At 42.5% G+C, this 24,155-nt stretch overlaps 2 protein-coding genes across 2 annotated transcripts; one reads left to right on the top strand and one right to left on the bottom strand.

Annotated features, from left to right (window-relative positions):
• The first annotated feature begins 3,257 nt into the window (after positions 1-3,257).
• LOC119817170 (oogenesin-3-like) lies at positions 3,258-5,443 on the top strand. Its single transcript, XM_038334359.1, has 3 exons — positions 3,258-3,538; positions 3,929-4,480; positions 4,921-5,443. Exons 1-3 carry the CDS (start codon positions 3,258-3,260, stop codon positions 5,441-5,443), a joined length of 1,356 nt encoding a protein of 451 aa, XP_038190287.1.
• A 6,784-nt stretch (positions 5,444-12,227) lies between these two features.
• On the bottom strand, positions 12,228-24,056 carry LOC119816169 (vomeronasal type-2 receptor 116-like). Its single transcript, XM_038332522.2, is given in 3 exon segments — positions 12,228-13,132; positions 18,182-18,305; positions 23,826-24,056. Coding segments are annotated over 3 exon segments (1,260 nt in total).
• Between the last annotated feature and the right edge of the window lie 99 nt (positions 24,057-24,155).

The raw sequence follows: 24,155 nt of genomic DNA, 5'->3' as shown, positions 1-24,155 counted from the left end.
TGCATGTGAGAGACAGAGACATGGATAGGCATGCCATGCAGAGTGAGCTTAGATATTTATATAGTGGGTTATGGAAAGGAAGGGGGAGAAGGAGAAGAGCAGAGAAGATGGAGGGACAGAGATGGAAAAGGGAAAGAAACTCAGGCTGGAAGCTGAAGATCAGCTTGCCTCAGGGGATGGGGAGGGAGTGGGAGTGGCTTGTCTCTTAAAGAGACAGGACAGACCATTACACAGAGTACAAACTGCAGCCCTCCTGCCTCCTTCTCTGAAACTGACAATCAAAGTCAATAACTAATGATGTCCATTTCACAGATGCTCTCAGTTGTTTCAGGAAGGGTCAGCTAGGTGAGTGGAGACTTGGAAGATGAGAAATTGGGAGTTTCCTTTGCTTTATTTGAGGTCATGGAGAACCAACAACCCGGGCTGATTCCTTGTTTCCTGTTGACTGCTTCTCAGTGGGAATGGATTCACCTGCACTGTGGTTGGAATTGGATAGAGTATTTGTGAAAGAGCATGCTTTTTTTTTCTTTTCTTTTTTCCATTCAAAAATCCACACTTCCCCTCCTCCTATTCCCCTCCCGCTGCTCCCTCATTCACCCTCCTCCCTCCGGAACACTGCCCTGAGGGAAGTCCAAGGCCCTTTCCCTCCCCCCCCCTACAGCCAGGTCCAGGAAGCTAAGAGCATGCTTTTGACGGGCTTTACACCCCAGAGAGAAGGATGACTTTCAAACCCACAGACTGTGATGAAAATGTGAAGACTGAGGCCTCCACCATCACCTGTCTGGAGCGTTTATCACGAGCTATTGTGGCCATAACGAAATAACAGTTATGGCAATTGATGATTCGGATGTCAACCCACCTGAGAAATGACTCTTAGAGGGTGGAATCCTGCCAGCACCACTGACTCTAAAACTCTGAATTGCTTTCATCTGTAATATCACTTTGTAATAACAGCTCTGATATCTCCCCCATTAGCATGCATTTTCATGTAATTTATACATGTAATATCATTATTACGTCTCAAACTTATGGCTACACATACATTTCTAGATAATCAAAAGGATGACTTCTATCTACTATTGTTGACTGAGGTTTTCTGTCCTGCCCAGTCCTTGTTCTGCCTGGCTCCCGCAGTCATTAAGTCCCCAAAAAAATCATGCAGAGAGTCTACATTAGTTATTATAAACTGATTGGCCCATTAGCTCAGGCTTCTTATTAACTCTTATAACTTATATTAACCCATTATTCTCTTGGTACCTTTTTCGGCAGGGCAGGTCACATCTTTCTTCTCAGGATAAGACAGTTTTGAAAAATTCCCTGCCTCTGAAAATGGTCTGTCAATTATGCTAGGCCATAGCTAAAATTGGTTGCTTCAATATTGCAAAATGAGACTTTGGGTGATTGCTCAGGTAGCTAATTGTCTCTGTCATATATTGCTCACTTTGGAAGCTACTTGATTGTACTTTCTACCTGCTCAAGTAATATTATCTCCCTTCTCAGGCCTTTGATGGGGTTGAAGATTAGATTAGCTGTAATTACTACCCTCTTATGATCTAGCCAAGCCATTTCCAATACAAGATTTAGACTCCTTAGGATAGAATGTTTATTAAAACATTTAGCATATGTTCCTTGCTTAATATTGTTTATGCTGATTGTAATTCTAATCTTACACTTGATATCTGTTCCTAGTGTATATTGTTTTGTATTGGGTGTGGAACTCTTTTACTTAAACAAAAGGAGAAGGTGCTGCAGAAGCTCCTTCCGCTCCTTCAGCCAATAGCCTTTAAGATACCAGCCCACTTGGGCATGGTCTCTTTCACTTTAAAATTCAAGTAGCCCCCCCCCCTCTCTCTCTCTCTCTTCCTGCTCCACTTCCAGCTACTAGACTTTGCTCCTGGCTGAGCAGAGGACTGTTGTCTAGGACAGTGATCTGTAAGTTTTCCCCTTAAATAAATAACCCATTTATTAATCATAATTCCAAACTGGTGTGGGATTATTTTGTGACTTATGTCTACATACTATATCCTCTACATTATGGTGAAAAACTTGGAAGTCTGTTTTCTATCATTTTCTTTACAAAACAAGTTGGTCAGACATGCATCCTTCTAGAAAGATCATAAAGGAAGTTCACAGATTTTACTTATGAAATTGCAGGTCTCTGGCTTTGTAGGATCTCAGATCTTCAAAGGATTTATTTTTCTTCCTTTCTTGCTTTCTTCCTTTCCTTCTTCCTTCCTTCCTTCCTTCCTTCCTTTCTTCCTTCCTTTCTTTTTGGTTTTTCAAGACAGGGTTTCTCTGGCTATAGGAGCCTGCCATTAAGTAGCTCTTGTAGACCAGGTTGGCCTTAAACTCACAGAGATTTGCCTGCCTGTAGCTCTTGAGTGCTGGGATTAAAGGTGTGTGCCACCATCACCTAGCTTCCTTCAGAGAATTTATGATGAGTTAGAGAGTATTGCAAGTGTCTTGTCTTTGTTCTATCGTAGTCTAGAGACCAGTAGCACCTAAATGACTAACCATGTCCAGATATTATTAATCACACCTAAGAATTGTAAAAGAATGTACATATCCTTTGTCTTTTCCTTAGATCTCTCAATGGGCTTAGTTTTCTCCTTTTAAAAGACAGCCAGGATCTCATCACAGTTAACAGCTATGGTTAACTACAAATGAGGTGATAAGTTTTGCTACATGTCTTCAAAGAATGCCTGTGTCCCTGAGAATTTTCCTTGTAGTATTTTTTTATTACTAACAAGTTGCTAGTGAATGGATACACACACACACACACACACACACACACACACACACACATGAAAGCATGCTTGGGAATTTCTAATGGTAGAAGATATAGATTGAGATGGAATAAGATGGAGAAGAAGAAGGAAGAGTGATTAGAACAAGAATGAATTGGAACTGAATATTTTAATAGAGAATTGGAATTAGAAATGAAACAGAATTAGAGGAAAGAAATTATAAATGATTAGGAAGAAAAAATAAAGATCACATAAATAGAAAGACCTTGTGAGAGAAGATTCCTTCTCTACAGGCATCAGACTTTAGTTCCTATGCTATTGTGGTTTCTCCTTTTGACTCCTGAGTGAAAATCTTCAAGGCAGGCCCTTGAATGTTCTCAGTAATTACCATAGCAGTGATCTTGCCCGGAGAGGTCCTCGCATGGAAAGAAGAAAGACTTCCTAAGTTTTCTAAATGGTGTCTTTGCTTCCATGCTTCCTCAGGATCATTATCCCTGAAAACCAGTCAGGATGGGTGACCAGGCCCCACCCACACTCCTACAGCTGGCAGTACAGAAACTGTGGATGGAGGAGGCCTTGCTCATTTCTAATCTGGAGGACATTCCTATGGGGCTGTTTCCAACAATGTTTGAGGATTCCGTAACTGACAAACGTACAAACATCATGAGGGCCTTGGTGCCTGTCTGGCCTTTCCCATGCCTTCCTGCCGGAGCCCTGATAAAGGACCTGGAGACTTTGAAAGTTCTGCTTGATGGACTAGATGCGTTGATTACAGAGAATGTTCATCCCAGGTAAGCAAGCAGGACCCAGGTACGATGAGGAAGGCTCTGCAGGTACAGAGAAGGAACTGGCTACAGGGAGTACTCCATCTGGGCATACAATGGCAAATGTGGAGGACACAAAAGTAGACATAGCCACTGAGGAGTAGGCCTCTCCCTGTCAGGCCCACAGACACAGGCGGAATGAGGCAGGGGTTGATGGGAATGGAATGGAGGGAAGTGAAACTGGGCTAGAGATGCCTCACTGGCAAAGATCCATTTTCCCTGAGTCTGAGACCCTGGGCTTGATCCTAGGCAAAGGGATAAAGCAAAGACTTGGAAGGGAAAGCAGATAGGAGATGTGGGTCAGAAGTAGACTGTACAATGTATCTTGTCTTGTCTTCTGGGATTTTTTTTTTCCAGTTTTACCAAGAGGACGCGGCAACTCAGAGTGCTTGATTTGACGAGCGTGTGCCGAGACTTCCGGAGCTTTAGGGCTGTAATGCGCTCAGTGAAGATCTGTCCGAAATCTGGGGTGAAGAAGCAATTTGTGGTAGTAACTGATCTTGAGGTCAAGAAGGCCAGTTTCAGTGAATGGCACACATACTTGTTGCAGTGGGCCCAGCAGCGAAACGATTCCATTCATTTATGCTGCCAAAAGCTGGAGAGTTTGAATTCACCCGTCTTCACTGCCGAACGGATCTTCAAAATGGTAGACGCAGACTGTATCCGGGAGCTGCAACTGAGTTTGTGGCAGCTTGAATTCATGCCACACCTTTTTCCTTACCTGGGGCAGATGAGAAATCTCCACACGCTTGTGCTGGACAGAATTCAGAAGCCCTTCAGGTTGGCTGCTTCTGCAGAGCAGGAATTGATAAGCCTGTTGCTTTCTCAGTTCACCAAACTCCCCTGTCTCCAGAATCTCTACATAAGTTATTGCTACTTCTTAGAAGGCTGCCTTGAAGAGTGGCCCAGGTAAGGAAGGATGGAGAGGGTTCTCCAAATTATAGGAAACAAATCCTTTTCTTTACAGGTTAGTATGTTCTTGGTGGCCTGACCACTGTGAATATAGCAGTGGTGGAGATGTAGAATAACCCAGCAAATGAGCTCTGTGCTCAGGCATCTGTGAACAGGCACCAGAACACCTGCAATTGCTCGTGTGTGAAAGCTTGTTAAGAGTCCAAAGTGGTTGACCGCATGCTAAATATATGATACTAGGTTTGAAGTTGGAGGAATGGGACCTGGCTGTGGTGGGGAAGATAACATGTCAGGGGACCCTTAGGGACACCGCTGGTCTGATGCTGAATCTGTCATGGACAGACTAAATTTGGGGAAAGCCTCATCTACCTTGCTTTCAATCCTACCAATCCTCTTCAATACCATTTGGCATAACTAATCCCTTGCTCTTTCCCTAGGAGACTGAAGACCCCCTTGGAGACCCTGTCCATCACTGGCTGCTGGTTCTCACAGTCAGACTTGGGTTACCTGAGCCAGAGCCTGTACATCTGTGAGCTGAGACATCTGAAACTGAGTGGTGTAGAGCTATCTCATTTATGCCTTAAGCCCCTTGCGGTTCTCTTTGAGAGAATCACAAGTACCCTGCAAATCCTGGAATTGGAGGAGTGTGGCTTGAGGGACCGCCATTTCAATGCCATTGGGCCTGCCCTGAGCCAATGCTCCCAGCTTACCAGGGTCAATTTTTATCATAATTATATCTCTCTGCTTGCCTTGAAGAACCTTCTACATCACACAGCCAAGTTGAGCAAGCTGACCCATGAGATGTATCCTGCCCCTCTGGAATGCCATGACTTCATGACAGACCTTAGAGATAGATTCAAGCAACTTTGTCCTGAGGTGCTGGATATACTCAGGGCAAAAAGGCAGCCAACGAATGTTTTCTTTGCTACAAGAACCTGCTGTGTCTCTTTTCAAACCTGATTCTATGACCTGGAGGCCAGACATTACTTTTTTCCATGAGTAGGATTAGGTTGCTTCTGGTACTGGGAATGGAAGCCCTAGTGTAGGGAGTGTATGTGCACTGTGTGGATCCTTGATTGCATATAATAAATGTGCTGAGTTTGTGGGGTTGCTAGTGTGTCTCTATCAGCACACAGCCCACTTTTTCCCAGTATTTCAATACCCATTTCTTTCCCCAGCACCCTAATAAGGTCAGTGTTAAAACAGTACATGTCCATAGAACCTTATGCACAAATATCTCATCTAGAGGATCTAGAGCACATGGCCCACAATGTTCAATATATTGGACTGGCAATGGTGTGCAAATGGTTCATGGTTCAGATCACAGGGACTGTGGCTGACATGGAGAACAACGGGATGAGGGAACAGGAGACGGTAGAATAAGAGACAACTGTGCATTTCTAAATGATTTGACATCAGAGAGACAATTATACAATTCTAAATGTTGTTCTGGTGACTTCTAAGGTGCAGTGGGAGCCTGGAGGAGCGCTGACTGGTTTGTTTCGTAATTAAGTGATTGTTGGGGATGCAGAAAAGATGTTTTGTGTTCACAGAACATTAGTAATGTCAGGAATTTAGACGGTCAATTGTGGCGCAGGCCTTGGCAGAAGCAGGAAGGTCTCTGAGTTCAGGGCCAGCCTGGTCTATAGAGTTCCAGGACTGGCGAGACTGTTACACTGAGAAATGGCTTCTCAAAAACCAAAGGAATGCCGACAATCTTAATCATGCAGAGGTGTCTCCTCCTTGGAGATACAAATCAATGCCTGCATTCCATCTAGAAAACCCAGAGTGACGTTTCTCAAGGACCTGGTGAGTTTTTGCTATCTGTGGAGGCAGATGTGCTGGGATCAAAATAAGCTTTAAGTGGTTTTTCCTCACAACACTGGGGACGTGCTTTTAGTGTACTTATAATTTTAAATCCACTACTCATGGGGAAACTCTTCAAATCTGTTTATCTATTTACATTTCAAATAAAAGCCAACACCCTTTTCAATTATCCTTCGTGTATTTAATGCTCAAACCAAAGATGTGCAGGAGAATGAATCTTTCTATGGTTGGCTGGAGCTCCAGAAGCAAGTTTGTCCTGGATGTTCACACAGCTTGGGGATCCCATTCTATTTTTTTATTTGTCTTTTTTAAGACAGTGTCTCCCTGTGTTGCCATGGACAGTGGAAATGTCTTACTCCCAACCTGCCCAGCTTGTACAACTGTAGTCATGGCCAGGAGGGGTCAAGGGCAATCACAAATGGGTTCCATTAGCTTCCATTTTAAAAGCCTTAGGTGCATATGGCAGCACTCAGGAGGCAGAGGCAGGTGGTTTTCTGTGCATTTAAGTTGTGATGAAAGCCTGGTCTCCATAGTCAGACATTAAAAAAAAAAGTCCTTAGGAACCTATTGAAGTGGAAACATATCTAAAACCCCAGTACATGGAAGGAGGGCCAGGCTTCAGATTTCAACTTGAATCCCAGTGTAGAAAAAGAAACAGAAAACAAAGCATCCTTAGTAGAAAGGTCATGAAGTCTGGGCTGAGCAGGAAAAGTCTGCCTTAAAAAACAGAAATAAATCAGGGTTTGGTTGCCTCTCCTTGTAGTCCTAGAATGTAGGAGTCTGAGAGAAGACAGTTACAGAATCAAAGGCCAGCCTAAGAAACAGGGAGTTCCAGGCCCGTTTGAGCTAAAGTGAGGCCATGTCTTTTTTTTTTTACTTTCTCCATGCATTTCTTGTCTATATCATATTATTTATTGATATTTATTGAGATCTACATTTTTCTCTGCTCCCCCCCCCGCCTCTCCCCTCCCCACGTCAACCCTCCCCAAGGTCCCCATGCTCCTAGTTTACTCAGGAGAGCTTGTCTTTTTCTACTTTCTACTTCCTATGTAGATTAGATCTATGTAAGTCTCTCTTAGTGTCCTCATTGTTTTCTAGGTTCTCTGGGATGGTGGTTTGTAGGCTGGCTTTCTTTGCTTTATGTTTAAAAACCACCTATGAGTGAGTACATGTGATAATTGTCTTTCTGTGTCTGGGTTACCTCACTCAAAATGATGTTTTTAGCTCCTTCCATTTTCCTGCAAAATTCAAGCTGTCGTTATTTTTCTTTTTCTGCTGTGTAGTACTCCATTGTGTAAATTTACCACATTTTTCTTATCCATTCTTCGATAGAGGGGCATTTAGGTGTTTCCAGGTTCTGGCTATGACAAACAAAACTGCTATGAACATAGTTAAGCATATTTCCTTGTGACATGATTGAGCATCCTTTGGATATATACCCCAAAGTGGTATTACTGAGTCTTGAGGAAGGTTGTTTCCTAATTTTCTGAGAAATCGCCACACTGACATCCAAAAGGTTTGTACCAGCTTGTATTTCTACCAGCAATGCAGAAGTGTTCCCTTTTCCACACAACCTCTCCAGCATAAGTTGTCATCAGTGTTTTTGATTTTGGCCACAAGTATAAGATGGAATCTCAGAGTTGTTTTGATTTGCATTTCTCTGATTACTGAGGATGTTGAACATTTCCTTAAGTGTCTTGCAGCCATTTTAGATTCCTCTGTTGAGAGTTCTCTGTTTAGATCTATACTCCATTTGTTTTAAATTGGATTATGTGATCTTTTGGTGTCCAATTTCTTGATTTCTTTGTATGTGTTGGAGATCAGCCCTCTATCTGATGTGGGGTTAATGAAGATCTTTTCCCATTCTGTAGGCTGTCGTTTTGTCTTGTTGACCATGTCCTTTGCTTTACAGAAGCTTTTCAGTTTCAGGAGGTCCCATTTATTAATTGTTTCTCTCAGTGTCTGTGCTGCTGGGGTTCTATTTAGGAAGTGGTTCCCTGTGCCAGTGTGTTCAAGTGTACTTCTTAATTTCTCTTCTATAAGGTTCAGTGTGGCTGGCTTTATGTTGAGGTCTTTAATCAATTTGGACTTGAGTTTTGTGCATGATGGTAAACATGGGTCTATTTTCATTCTTCTACATGTTTGATATCCAGTTATGCCAGCACCGCTTGTTAAATACGCTTTTCTTTTTCCATTTGATATTTTTTGCTTCCTTATAAAAAACCAGGTGTTCGAAGATGTGTGGATTGATATCTGGGTCTTCTGTTTGGTTCCATTGGTCCTCCTGTCTGTTCTTATGCCAGTACCAGGATGTTTTCAGTACTGTACCTCCGTAGTAGAGTTTGAAGTCAGGGATTGTGATGTCTCCAGAAGTTCTTTTACTGTACAGGATTGTTTTGGCTATCCTGGGTTTTATGCTTTTCCAAATGAAGTTGAGTACCAGTCTTTCAAAGTCTTTGAAGAATTTTGCTGGGATTTTTTGATGGGCATTGTGTTAAATCTGTAGATTGCTTTGGGTAAGATTGCCATTTTTACTATATTAATTCTGCCTACTCAAGAGCACGGGAGATCTTTCCACTTTGTGTTGTCTTCTTCAGTTTCTTTCTTTAAAGATTTAAAGTTCTCGTCATACAAGTCTTCCACTTGATTGGTTAGAGTTACTCTGAGATACCACAGAGTGGTTCTGTCTCACTCTGGTTCTGGTGGAGATCGCTGACTCTGAGTCAGGTAGCTGACACAATCTTGGTCCACAGTGTCCCTGGACTGTGTTGGCTTCTGCTCCTGGTAGAGCTTGTTTCCTCAGGCCCTCTCTGTCCTCGGTAGCTCATTCAGAGCCCCTCCTGTGGAATTTGTTGCCCAAAGTAGAGTTACTTGCCTTGGAGCAAATGTGGCCTAGGTTACCAGCTTTGACCTGTAAATCGTGGTCTGGATTACCTCCTGCAGAAGTCTCTGGGTTGGAGCTGGACTTGGGAAGGTTTCTGGCTCAGGTCTCCTGCCTAGGAGGTCCCAGACTCACATGAGCCCAGACCCGTAGAGGACCTGCTTACTCCCTCAGAGGTCCCAGATTCATGCTCAATTGCGCAGAGGTTCCAGGTTCCTGCCTGTTCCCTTTGATGTCCCAGACCAATGTCCAGACCCACAGAGGTCCTGACTCAGGCCTACTCCCTCTGAGGACCCAGACTCACACCTGGCCCTGCCGAGATGTCTGGTTCCTGCCTGTTCCCTTGGAGGTCCCAGGTTCACTCACGCCCAGACTGGCAGATGTCCTGGTTCAGGCCTAGTTCCTGGGAGGTCCTGGACTCACTCCCAGACCCACTGGGACCCTGGCTTTGGTCTACTCCCTTGAAGGTCCCAGATTCACATTCGGACCCTCAGCGGTCTCTGGCTCTGGCTCACTCGCTCAGCAGTTATTCCACTGTACCCCACTTATTTTTATTTTATGTGAGTGTTTTCTTGAGTTTCTATCTTGCCTGTGTACAACATGAATTGTGATGCTAATGGAGTCAGGGAGAAGTCAATGGATCCCCTAGAATTGAAGGTGGATGATGTGGGATTCCCCTCTGTATGCTGTAATAACCACTAGTTATCCTGGCTTGGCCTGATAGAGTAGATAGGCGGGGAAAACTAAACTGAATGCTGGGAGAAAGGAGGTGGAGTCAGAAAAGCCATGTAGCCCTGCTGGACACAGACACGGGAACTTTTTTGTATCTGTTAAAACCTTGTCTCAGAGACTTCTCTCCTTCTCCCATTACTGGTTCACTCCACAGACACCCACAGGTAGAGTGGCCACCCTGGACACCCACAGGTAGAGCGGCCACCCTGGACACCCACGGGTAGAGCGGCCACCCTGGACACCCACAGGTAGAGTGGCCACCCACAGGTAGAGTAGCCACCTTGGCCACCCTGGACACCCACAGGTAGAGCGGCCACCCTGGACACCCACAGGTAGAGCGGCCACCCTGGACACCCACGGGTAGAGCGGCCACCCTGGACACCCACAGGTAGAGCGGCCACCCTGGACACCCACGGGTAGAGCGGCCACCCTGGACACCCACAGGTAGAGTGGCCACCCACAGGTAGAGTAGCCACCTTGGCCACCCTGGACACCCACAGGTAGAGTGGCCACCCTGGACACCCACAGGTAGAGCGGCCACCCTGGACACCCACGGGTAGAGCGGCCACCCTGGAAACCCACAGGTAGAGCGGCCACCCTGGATACCCACAGGTAGAGTGGCCATCCACAGGTAGAGTAGCCACCTTGGCCACCCTGGACACCCACAGGTAGAGCAGCCACCCTGGACTTCCACAGGTAGAGCTGCCATCCTGGACACCCACAGGTAGAGCGGCCACCCTGGACACCCACAGGTAGAGCGGCCACCCTGGACACCCACAGGTAGAGCAGCCACACTAGACAGAAGAGGAATTCAGCTCCAGCACCACCAGCATCCTGGTGGACGCACTCACCCTGGTGGACTCACTCACCCTGGTGGACTCACTCACCCTGGTGGACTCACCCTGAGGTACCACATTACCTGCAGCATTTGGGGTTGGGACAGGGACCATCACAATGGATGAAGAAACACTTAAGCAAAGCAACCATTTTGCTGTCCACAGAAACAGTAAAAACAATGATATATATAGAGAGATTTAAAAATCAACAAACCAAATATAAAACTAATGCCATTTGGTATTTCCAAACTTGGTTTTGTATTTATACAGTGTCCTGGGTCAGCATGTGTCAACGTTTTCTGCACCGATATGAAGTTCTTGTATCCAGTTAATAAAACTGCTGTTTTGACCATAAGTCACATATATTGGGACGGTTAGGAGATCAATTTATTCAATTACTCTGCAGTGCACTCACCAGCTTGGCAAGCACAGAGGAGTTAAGAATGGAACAGAAGCCACTCACTTTAAACGGGACAAAGGAGTTTCAAATTAAAACCTTAAAGAGGGGCAGGGGAGCTTACCAGGAACATGAACACTAGACACAACAAAAAAACAAAACACAACAAAAATAACAGTTTAGTCAGAACGTAGAAACATAACTGCCTTGAGGAATCTGAAAATTACCTAACTGGAATGAGCACTGTCTTAGGTCCAGCCAGTACAACACTCTTAAGTTGCCACAAAACAGCCAAAGGTTTTCACTGACTGTGATCAATGCAACCTGGGAATTGACCTACCAGGTGTGTTCCTGACCCATCACCTCTAGCTGCAGGCAATGGTCTCCATCTGCTGCTCTGTCTGGGGCCAGCCATCGCTGCCGCCTGCAGCTGTTCTGTCTCACTCTGGATGGCACTGGGGGTGACACTGCCGCCTGCAGCTGTTCTGTCTCACTCTGGATGGCACTGGGGGTGACGCTGCTGCCTGCAGCTGTTCTGTCTCACTCTGGATGGCACTGGGGGTGACGCTGCTGCCTGCAGCTGTTCTGTCGTCTCACTCTGGATGGCACTGGGGGTGACCTGTTTCCTTTCACTGTGCATACTGTTCTCATGCCTCTTCAGATCTGAGGCCTTGGCAAACGCCTTGGTGCAGGAGCCACACACGAAAGGCTTCTCCCCTCGGTGTCTCCTTTCATGGTCCTTGAGGTGAGACTTGTGTTTGACGGGTGTGTCACACCTAGGTCCTGCAAATGGTCTTTCGTTGCTGTGAACCGTCTCATGCTTCTTTAGGTCTGGGGCGCGGATAAATGACTTCCCACACACCTCACAGCTGTAGGTCTTATAAATTAAGTGGTTGAATGAAAGATTACAAGAGACAATATTCAGAAAAGTAGTATGTATGCTATTCTAGGCATCTTCATTAGAAGAAACAGTGAGAGTCACTAGCTAATGCACACATCTTGCATTGTAATCTAATAGATGGTTTGTTCCAAAACTACAGCTATCATTTTTAATTTAGAAAATTAAATAGTTCAGGAAGATGTTTTCTCCTTTAACTTTTGAAGAGAATTTCTCTCTGGTCTTAACAAAAGTATGTAGCGCTTGGGGATAAAAATACATCCCAGCAAGCCTGCACTGGAGGCCAAGATGGAGAAGACCTCCACAGCCACCATGACCTTGCCCTTCGTGCTATGGTATGCAGGAAGAAAGGTGACCCAGACACTACAGAACACCAGCATGCTGAATGTCAACAACTTGGCTTCATTGAATGTGTCAGGGAGATTCCTGGCCAAGAAAGCCACAATGAAGCTTCCTAATGCAAGGGAGCCATGGTATCCCAAGACACTGTAGAATGCAGTAACTGAGCCCTTGTTACACACAATGATGATGTGGCCATGCTCACTCTGGGCATCAATGTCAATAGATGGAGGAGAAACTCCCAGCCAAATTGCACAGAGAATAATTTGGATGAGGGTACAGATGACAATGATGAAGTTGGGTGCCCCTGAAATCAGGTAGTACCTCATCCTTCTTCCAGGGGTTGTGACTTTGAAAGCCAGAAGCACAGTCACTGTTTTGGCCAACACAGTGGAAACAGCAACAGTGAATACCATTCCAAATGTGATTTGCTGCAGGATGCACTTAGGGGCATTGGGATGACCAATAAAGAGCAAGGGGCACAGGAAACAAAAGATGAGTGAGACGAGCAAGGTGTAGCTGAGATTCCGGTTATTGGCCTTCACAAGTGGAGTGTCATGGTGCTTTACGAAGATCCCAAGGACCACAGATGTGAAAGCAGAGAAGCACAAGGCCATTAAGGTCAAAGCCATGCCCAAGGGGTCTTCATAGGTCAGAGAGCTCACAGTTTTGTCAATGCACTGGATCTGTTCTGCATTAGCATACTGGACCTCTGGACACGTCACACACTAATCCACATCTGACAGAGAAAGAAAACTATGATTAGTGAATCTTGAGCACTTTTCTTGACAAGACATTTCAATTATGTGTGCTGAAATTAGCATTGCAATATCTGCACTTGTGCTGGGGACGACATTGAAAGACAATGCTGCATAACAATGCTTCCATTTCACAATACTCACTCAGTATCTTTAGTGGAATGAATCCAAACAATCATTACTTCGTCTATTAAATGTGTGTTAATGATGCTGTTTATCATGGTATAAATAAAGCACAGATGTTTTTAGTAGAAAATAGATCCATGCACAAAACTCAAGTTCAAATGAATTAAAGACCTCAATATAAATCCGAGGACACTGAACCTGATCGGAAAGTGGGAAGTAGCCTGCAATACATGGGCACAGGAGACCACTTCCTATTTATGACCCCAGTAGCACAGACAATAAAAGAAACAATGAATTTAATGGGACCTCCTGAAACTGAGAAGCTTCTGTAAAGCAAAGGACACAGTCATTAAGACAAAAAGGCAACCTCCTGAATGGGAGATCTTTACCAACTGCACATAAGAATAAGGTCTGATCTCCAGGAAACTAGACATTAAAATTCTAAATAACCCAATTAAAAATGGGGTACTGAACTGAACAGAGAATTCTCAACAGAAGAACTTCAAATGGCCAAAAGATACTTAAGGACATCTTCAACTTCCTTAGCTATCAGGGAAATACAAGTCAAAACAACTTTGAGATACCATCTCACACCTGTCAGAATGGCTAAAATCAAAAACACCAATGATAGCCTATGCTGGAGAGGATGTGGATTAAGGGGAACACTCATCCATTGCTGATGGGAATGCAAACTTGTGCAACCACTTTGGAAATCAGTGTGGCAGTTTCTCAGGAAACTGGGAGTCAACATACCTCAGGATCCAACAATACCACTCTTGGGAATATACCCAAGAAATGCCCTATTATACCACAAAAGCATTTGTTCAACTATGTTCATAGCAGCACTATTTGTAATAACCAGAACCTGGAAACCTAGGTGCCCCTCAATGGATGAATGAATAAAGTATGGCATATCTACACACTAGAATACTACTCAGCCATAAAAAACAATGACATCTTGAATTTTGCATGCAAATTGATGAAAATAGAAAATACTATCCTGAGTGAGATAACCCAGACCCAAAAATATGAATATGGTATGTACTCACTCATTAGTGGATCCTTGCCATAAACAAAGGACATTGAGCCTATAGTTCATGATCCTAGGTGAACCCAAAGAAAAACATATATAGATGCTCCTGGAAATTGGAAGTAGACAAGATTGCCAGGCAAAAGTTGGGAGCATGAGGGTGGGGATGGAGTGGGGAAAAAGGGAGAGGGGGAGTGAGAAGGGAGAAGGAGAAGGTTGGGGAGAGCTTGGGGGAATGGGATGGTTGAGACAGAGGAAGGACGGATATGAGAGCAGGGAAGGAGATATCTTAATTGAGGGAGCCATTTTGGGGTTGGCAAGAGGCTTAGCTCTGGAGGGGTTCCTAGGAGTCCACAGGGATGACCCCAGCTAGTACCCTGGGCAGTGGAGGAAGGGATTCCTGAACTGGCCTTGTCCCATAGTCAGACGATGACTATCTTGACTATCATCATAGAACCTTTGTCCAGTGATGGATGGAGATAAAAACAGAGACCCACATTGGAGCACTGGAATGAGCTCCCAAAGTCCAGCTGAAGAACAGAAGGAGGGAGAATATGAGCAAGGAAGTCAGAACCATGAGGGGTTGGTCCACCCACTGAGACAGTGTGCCTAAGCTAATGGGAGCTCACCAAATCCAGCTAGACTGTGACTGAGGAGCATTGGATCAAACTGGACCCTCTGAATGTGGTCTAGCTAAACATACCTAAACATGATAAAGACATTAAAAGCAAAATTAAGTTAAATGAAGAAAAACTCAAAGTGATTCCACCAAAAAAGGAACAAAATAAGGCTGTCCAGTCTTTCCACATATCTTCAATATAGTACTTGAGGTTCTAGCTAGAACAATAAGAAAACAAATAAGACAAAAAAGAGTACAAAGGGGGGCTGGAGAAATGGTTCAGAGGTTAAGAGCATTGTCTGCTCTTTCAAAGGTCCTGAGTTCAATTCCAGCAACCACATGATGGCTCACAACCATCTGTAATGGGGTCTGGTGCCCTTTTCTGGCCTGCAGGCATACACACAGACAGAATATTATGTACATAATAAATAAATATTAAAAAAAGAGTACAAAGGGATATAAATTGGAACAGAAGTCAAATATTTGCTATTTGCAGATGATATGATACCATATCTAAGTGACCACAAAAATTACATCATGAAACTCTTTCAGCTGGTAAGTTATGTGGCTGGAAACAAGATTAATTCAAAAAGATTAGTAGTCTTCTTTTATACAAATGATAAATAATATAAAGTATCTTGGTGTAACTCTAACCAAACAAGTGAAAAACTTATACGACAAGAATTTTGAGTCTTTGAAAAAAGATGTTGGAGAAGAGATCAGAAAATAGAAAGATCTCCCATGTTCATGGATTGGTAGGATTAATATAGTAAAAATGGAAATCTTTGCAAGAGCAATCTACAGACTCAATTCATCTCCATCAAAATCCCAACAAAATTCTTCACAGACCTTGAAAGAACAAGACTCAACTTCATATGTAAAAACAAAATCCCAGGAGAGCTAAAAGAATCCTGTAAAGGAACTTCTGGAGGTATCACCATCCCTGATTTCAAGATCTACTATAGAGCTATAGTAATAACAGTATGGTTTGGCATAAAAACAGAAACAGGGATAAGTGGAATTCAATGAAAGACCCTGATATAAATCCATACACCTATAAATATTTGATTTTTGACAAAGAAGCCAAAATCATGCAACAACAACAACAAAAGCATCTTCAACAAGTAATACTGGCATAACTAGTATTGACAAGTAGAAGAATGGAAATAGGCACATATCTATTGCTCTGAACAAAAGTCAAGTCCAAGTCTATCAAAGACCTCAATGTAAATCCAATTACACTGGAGCTGGATAGAAGAGAAGGTGGGAAGTAGCCTTGAACACATGGGCACAGGGGACCACTTCCTGAATATAACACTAGTAGCACAATCATTGAGATCAACAATTAATAAATGGAACATCTTGAAACTGAAAACCTTCTGTAAGCAAAGGACACTGTCAGTAAGACAAAATGGCAGTGTACAGAGACTGGGTGAAGATAGGGAGGAGGGATTATATGGGCAAGGGGAGGATGAAGATAATGACAGGGAAACTAACAGAAACAGCTGACCTGAGCTCCTGGGAGATTATGAAATGTGTATCAACACCTAGGGAGTTGGCACAGGACACTTCTAGGCCCCCTGCTTGGGTCTGGCAGTTTGTGGGCTGGTTTGTTTATGGGATTCCTAGCAGAGGAACCAGGATCTATCCATGGCACATGAATTGACCTTTTGGAACCTATTTCCTATGGTGGGATGGATCGCCCATCATTAATTCAAAGGGTAGGAGCTTGGTCCTGCCTTAACTTGGTATATCATGCTTTATTGGCTCCCATGGAAGGCCTTACCCTTTCTGAATGGAGACAGAGGAGTGGATGTGGGGCATAGAAGGGAGGTAATGGAGGGATCAAAAAGAGAGGAGGAAGGAGAAATTGTGGCTGATATATTAAATAAATAAATAAATAAATAAATGGAAAAAAAAACAGCCACCATCCTACGAGCTTACTTAAAAGAAGCAAGCAAATAAATAACAAGGAAAACGAATGTAAATAACGAGGAGTCACCCTATCACTGAAGGGAGAAACCTCTGTACATATTTAGCATTAAAAAGCCCTACATTATGCCATCAAACCCGGAACAGACAAGCTCTGTCCTTCTTCTTTCTTTGTGAGACCCAGACTCTGTGTACTCAAGTGTGAAGCAGGTACAGATACAGCACCATGGGGACAATAACACAAGAACACTCAAGCAAGAGTGATGGCACAGCAAATGCCATTTACTCTTATAAGTTTTTCCATTTAAAGCCATTTTATTGCATGTTGTTTATTACTTTTGTGTATGTTGTGTGTGTGAGTGCATAGAGGCCAAAAGACAATTTCTAGTAGTTGGTTACCTCTATTTACTACATGTGTCCTGGGGATAAACTCTTTGCCAGCTGTAGTAGCAAGGGAATTAAATAAATGAAAGCACATTAATGTGTTTTAAAGACTTCTATTTTATTACATGGGGTGAGAACCAATAGAGAAAAACAATGTGTCTGTCATCTGTATATAGACAACCATAAACAAATAATCACTTGACTAATAAAGGCTTGTAGGCGACGACACCATTCAGATAACTGTGACTATGTTACTTTCATACAAAATTGTTTTTATATTATATTTATGACATTATTCAGTGTTTGCTGTATATAAAAATATTGAATGCAGGAACCCTCATATGTTCTACATTATATGTTAGTTCTTATCAATATTTCCCTAGATTTCAAATTACATTGATCCTTTGAAAAGGGGGTCTCTGGATATTGCTTGAAGTCTTCTGTCTCACATTTAACTTTTTCTGATTCAACTGTACCAGTAATTATTCCTGTTTTTATTAACCATATAGAGAATTTGCATTTGGTTCCTAGCACCAACATAACAGAGTTCAGTGGGTCTGATGCCCTATTATGATCCTCATTGATTCTTACACATACATGGTGCTATAAATGTCTGTAGGGACACATACACACATGAAGATAGATTAAACAATCACTAGGAAAGACCTTGTTTAGAATTTCCTTGCTCTGCAGTTTGATTATCAAAACTGTTTCTTTGAGAAACTGACACATGCCATGAATTTTCAGTGAGTCAAAGGTGCATGCCATAGTAAACAGTGTGACTTGAAGGGACATTGATATTGATCACATTCCAATAAATATAACTTAGGAAAGTGATAGATTTGATTTGTGCAGTGGACTTTTAGACCTATTGATCATCCTGTATATGTTAGAGAGGATGATCAATGTGGAGAATTTATTTCAACAGCAAATACTCACTTGTCTCATTAAAAACTTCATTTTCTGGGCAGGGACTGCAGTCAAAACAGCAGGGTGCCATTCCCTCCTGCCTGAACTTTCTGAATCCAGGACCACAGTCAGCACTGCACACAGAGGGCGGCATCTGAGGAAAATTAGACACATGCTGATATCAGGAGTCTTGCCTATTCATTCCATAACTACCTTAAATTACCTCGATAAAATATCAATAAGTTTATTTTACATACATCAAAGAGTGACTATATTTCACTTAGCATATTATAGAATGACAATTTATGTAAATGTGTAGAAACAACTTAATATAAAATTGAGTAGCGTCACATTGCTGGAAATTTAGGAAGAAGAATAAGTTGTTCATGCTGGACAAATAAACATGACAGAGCATGCACACAGTTTTTTTTTTTACTTAATTTTTGCAATGTGACACAAAGTACATTAAAAAGTTAGAGGGAAGCCGGGCGGTGGTGGCGCACGCCTTTAATCCCAGCACTCGGGAGGCAGAGGCAGGCGGATCTCTGAGTTCGAGGCCAGCCTGGTCTACAAGAGGTAGTTCCAGGACAGGCTCTAGAAACTACAGGGAAACCCTGTCTCGAAAAACCAAAAAAAAAAAAAAAAAAAAGTTAGAGGGGACCTTAACCAACAAATTCTTTCCATTGGATTAACCTGTTATCATAGCTGCAAAACATTTTACTCATTGGTATTTGATGTAGGATTGCCCAGCCACATTTGATGTGGGCAGTGCTGTCCCCTAGGCAGGCTGTCTGAGAAATCAAGTGGAAGGAGCCAGTAAACAGTGTTCCTTCAGTTGAAGTCTTCAGATTCCTGCCTTGTCTTCCCTCATCTAATACCCATGAGTCAAACCAACCCTTCCTCCTCACTTTGCTTATGGTTTGTTTAATCACAGCAATAGCATAGCAAGCTAAAACTAATGGAGAATTCTAAGACACGGAAATACTTCTCAAATCTCAGATAGCACACATGAACTCCACTAAAATCACCCTGCAAAGCATGACAGAGTGTAAAAGAGACAGAAGAATAGGTAGAGCCTGGTGTTGAAGTGCTGAGCTGATGTGCACTGAGCTGGAAGGTGGAGTTTCCTGAGCATAAAGTGCTTATTTATTCAAACAAAGGCTGCAGATATTGCAGAACCTGAATGAAAGTTTGATAACTTAAAGTTAATTAATAGATGTCTTAAAGTTTAAAATAAAATATCTGCATATTGTCAAAAACCTGGTGATAGGGTTTTTATGCTGCTTTGGAAAGTTGCTAATACTGCAGGCTCAAATTGCATACTCTGCTTAGTGCTGAGTTCAATGTTGAAACTGCAGTGTCTCCTATGCACAGGCTCTTTCATAGTCTCCACAATATGGTTAGGGACAAATCTTCCTTTGTTTGCTGCCTCCTTGAAAAAGGTTTTTACAGTGTAGTGGTGGTAGCCCTCACTCTTTCTATAGACTAGGCAGACTGAAATCCCACAGGGATATGCGTTGTCTGCCTCCTGAATGCTTAGGTTAAACTTATATGCTACCAGTAGACATATTGCTTCCCTTCTTTTCTGTTTTTCATGGTTGCAATTTCCTTTTATACTTGCTAAGATATTAAGGACTATTTTGAATAAGAGTGGAAAATATGTATATACTTGTCCAATTTTTGGCCATGTATTTTGAGGTATGGTCTCTATATACAAACCTAGCAGGCTTGGACTTGCTTGCTATGTAGGTCAGACTTGCCATAAAAAGACAGGGATTTGACTGCCTCTGCCTCCCAAGAGTTTGGATTACGATATGTACCACAACATACAACGGGACTCATTTAGTGTTGTAATGGAAATTCTTGAGTGTCTCTTCATGTAGTACAATGTTGTCAAATGGTTTACCATAGAAAACATTTTAAAAGTGATCAGGCTGTTAAATATTAATTAATGAAAAGAAAACCTGATTTAATCAATATGTGCTCCTTTTATTGTATCAGTTTTTTATTGTAACTCTGAATGAATGCTGAAATTGTTACAAGAACTTTATGCACATATTTGGATGATTCTCTATTTCTATCCACGAGTCTATTTCTGTGCTACACTTACATAACTGATCTGCATATATTGAACCAAACTTGTATCTCTGGAATGCAGTCATATTTATCAGCGGGGCAGATCTTTCTGTTGTGTTGTTGAGTTTTATTACTCAGGTTTAGTTGAGAATTTTTCCATCCATGCCCATCAAAATGTTTAGTCTCTAATTTTCTTTATTATGTAATATTTCCTCAAAATTCTCTCCCCTCATATTTATAGAAGGAGTCTTTCCATGTTTGTAAGTGAGGTTTGGTTTTAAAAGGAAAAATTACTGCTGGTTTTATAGCCAATCTTGATATTTGTGTATTTTGACTAGAGAATGTGTAGATTAACATTAAATAGCTGTTGAGAATTATTAGCTAATTATTATTGCTCATTGTGGTTATTGCAATATTTGATACTTTTTAACAGTTGTTTATCTATCTTGTGTTCTAGTGCTGTCTTTATATACTTTAATCACTTGTACTTACTTTTTAGGTTGTAAGAGTTCTTCAGTTGTCTTCCATAATAGTGTTAGAATGGTCATGAATTTTTGTAATTTATGTTCATCATTGAACTTTGTTCTATCTCTATAATTTAGGATTCTCCAGGGTAACTAACTTATAGAACAAAACTGTCTCTGTTTTTCTCTTTCTCTCTGGTTCTCTCCTCTCTTTATATATACACATATGCAATTTATTAGAAAGTCTTGTGATCTAATTAATCCAATAATTGCTGGATATTAATGGAAAGTTCAAGAATCCAACAACTTCCCAGTCCATGAGGTTGAATGTCTCAGCTGATCTCCATTATACACTGGAATCCCAAAGAAATAGGCTCTAATGATAGTGAAAGAATCAACTTGAAAACAAACACACAAAGAGTAAAAGTTTCCTTTTTCTATGTCCTTATATGTGTTTCCAGCAAAGAATGTATTCCAGATAAGAGGTGGATTTTCCGAGATGAAATGATCTGGTTTAAAGTTGTTTCTTCCCAATTTAAAATTCAGATAAAAGACATGACTTTCCACACTTCAAAGATCTCAATTAATAGCAGAATTTCTCTCTCTCTCTCCCTCTCTCTCTCTCTCCCTCTCTCTCTCTCTCCCTCTCCCTCTCTCTCTCTCTCTCTTTCTCTCTCCTCTTCCCATTTTTCCCCTTCCCCCTCCATAACCCACTAAATAAATACTCACTCTGCAAGGCTCACCTATCCTTATCTGTCTCTCACTGGGGCTCCTCTTATCCTCCAGCTCCTACTGGCTTGGGACTCACAGGGGCCTCAGGTGGTGGGACCAGGCTCCCCTTCCTGGCCTGCCTGCTGCTGCCCCTAGGGGAACTGAGCTGCAGGACTAAATCATTTCAGTTTTAATAGCACTCAGAAGGCAGAGGCAGGTGGATCTGTATGAGTTCAAGACCAACCTGGTCTGTGAAGCAATCCAGGATATCCAGAGCTATTAGACAGATAGACCCTGTCTTGGAAAAAAAGAAAAAAATCAAAAACATGTTGAAAGGAGAGGGCCACTTGTTCATTCAGGCTGCCTGGCTAGCTTAGGCCCAAAATAACCACACAGAAACTGTATTATTTAAAACACTGCTTGGCCCATTAGCTATAGTTACTTATTGGCTAATTCTTACATCTTAATTTAACCCATTTCTATTAATCTGTGTATCACCACATAGCAGCGGCTTACTGGGTTAAATTCCCAATTTTTGTCTCTGGCAGATTCACGGTGGCTCTCCAATTCTGCCTTCTTCCTCCCAGCATTCCATTTCTGTCTTCTCTACCTACCTAAGTTCTGCCCTATCAAGCCGAAAGGAATTTCTTTATTAACCAATGAAAGCAATACAAAGACAAAAGGACCTCCTACACCAAAAACCAAGCAAAGCAAAAACAAACAGACAAAATGAGTCCTTTGTGATGGGTTTGTGCCTGAAGGGTTCCTATACTGGGAATGTGGTGACATTTCTCAGTTTGACAGTGTGTGTTTTAAAGTGTCTTCCAAAATCAGTTATATTTTATGGAAGTCAGCACATAAAGACAATGGCATTTAGCACAAAAATTTGGTGCTTTTTTAAAACTCATTTTATTCCATTTATTACTGTGTGTATCAGCACTAGGTGAGTGCTGGATGAGTGTTGCTGGGTGATTGGGCTGGAGGTTGAGGATCTCACCTGCCGTGGTAGGATGCTCTACACTGACAACATCATGGAGTTCCTGACTGGATGTGAAGATGCTCTCTGTATTGAGCTCCCACACCCACTGTTATTCATTGGTTAGATGATAATGTTTCATTCTGTAGTTTACGCTAGACTCCAAATTATGGCAGTCTTCTTCAGTCCCCTCAGTGCTGTCACAAACTTGTGCCACCATTCTGCCCAGCTTCCACATAGTTTTTTTTTTTTTTTTTTTTTTTTTTGGTTTTTCGAGACAGGGTTTCCCTGTAGTTTCTAGAGCCTGTCCTGGAGCTAGCTCTTGTAGACCAGGCTGGCCTCGAACTCAGAGATCCGCCTGCCTCTGCCTCCCGAGTGCTGGGATTAAAGGCGTGCGCCACCACCGCCCGGCTCCACATAGTTTTTACATTTATTTATTTATTTGATCTTGGGGGAGCTGTGCCTCAAGACTCAGCGATCCCTTCTACTTCTGCCTCCTGAGTACTGGGATTGAAGGTGTGGTCCGCTGCATCCTGCTCACCACCCAGTCTCAATTTCCTCCTCTCTCTCTAGGTTGTAGTCTGATCCTCTATCTCACACCATTATTCCCTGGGGAACTAAAAGCGGCTTCTCCCTGAGAGCCACAGTTGTCTGTTTTGGTTTATTTTTATGTAAATTTGAAAAAAAAGATTTCCATTAGCTCAGGCTGTCCTCATGCTTGCCACATAGCTGAAGTTGACTTTAAACACTTCCTTCTCCAGTCTTCCACCTCAGTCTTTTCAGAGATGCCACAGTAGGTGACTGAAAGAGAGACAAGCTCAGCCTTGAACTCCAGAGCACACTCACAGTTATGACAATAATTTCGGTTCATTTTCTTATGTTTTTGTCTATTATTAGGCACAGATAAACCCTGAACTGACTCATACTCAGAATAATGTGAAGAACATATAAACAAAATTCAGTCAACTGTAGGAAGGATGAGGCAGGAAGATTGTTGAGAGCCCAAAACAAGATTATCTACAAAATAAGAGTCCATTACATCAGTAAATTATAAGACAAGTGCATAAATAAGCAAATGAATGAATTTTAGGAAGTAAATGGACTGAGTGTTGTGAAGTGAATTCATGCATGGATTCCTGATATTCATTCTAGGGTCAGAATTTTCCTTCTTCCTTCCCCACTGTGGAGTTTTGGTTCAGTGTGGATTGAGAAAGAAGTTCCATATAAGATTAAGTGGGTGGAGCAAAATCATCCAATCAGATGGCAGCTTTTGTTGGTGGTACAGCTGCTAAGGGGTGAGAGGAGAAAGTTTTGTAAAAGTGTCATTGGAGCCAGAAAAGATACTCAGAGCTCTGGAGCCTGTCACCAGTGTCCAGATCAGGTAAGTCCTTCACCATCATCAGGACAGCCCAACTGGTTCAGAGATATTTTAGACACAAGACAGCACATGGCATCCTGGAATCTGTCCCTTCATGGTTAGGTAGAAGACATTTGGGCTTGAAAACCCAGGTTGGCTTTTTTCTCCATTGTCCTCTGTGCTTCCTTGGTTTAGTTTAGGGGGTTGAGACAGGGCCTCACTGTGCTGCACAGACCCTCCTAGACCTGGCCAGGTAACCGCGTTGGGATGGGAATAAATGTCCTCCTGCCTCAGCATGTTGAGCGCTAGGATGACCTGCATGCTCTACCATGCTTTGATTCATATCCAACAGTTCTGTGTTTGGTTGGTTTAGAGACAAGGTCTCACTCTGTAAACCATGTGCTTTAGCCTCCCAACATC

Source organism: Arvicola amphibius, chromosome 6 (genome assembly GCF_903992535.2).
Source record: "Arvicola amphibius chromosome 6, mArvAmp1.2, whole genome shotgun sequence".
In the NCBI taxonomy this organism is placed as follows: domain Eukaryota; kingdom Metazoa; phylum Chordata; class Mammalia; order Rodentia; family Cricetidae; genus Arvicola; species Arvicola amphibius.
The sequence above is the reverse complement of the archived record's forward strand: the minus strand, read 5'-3'. Positions and strand labels throughout refer to the sequence as shown.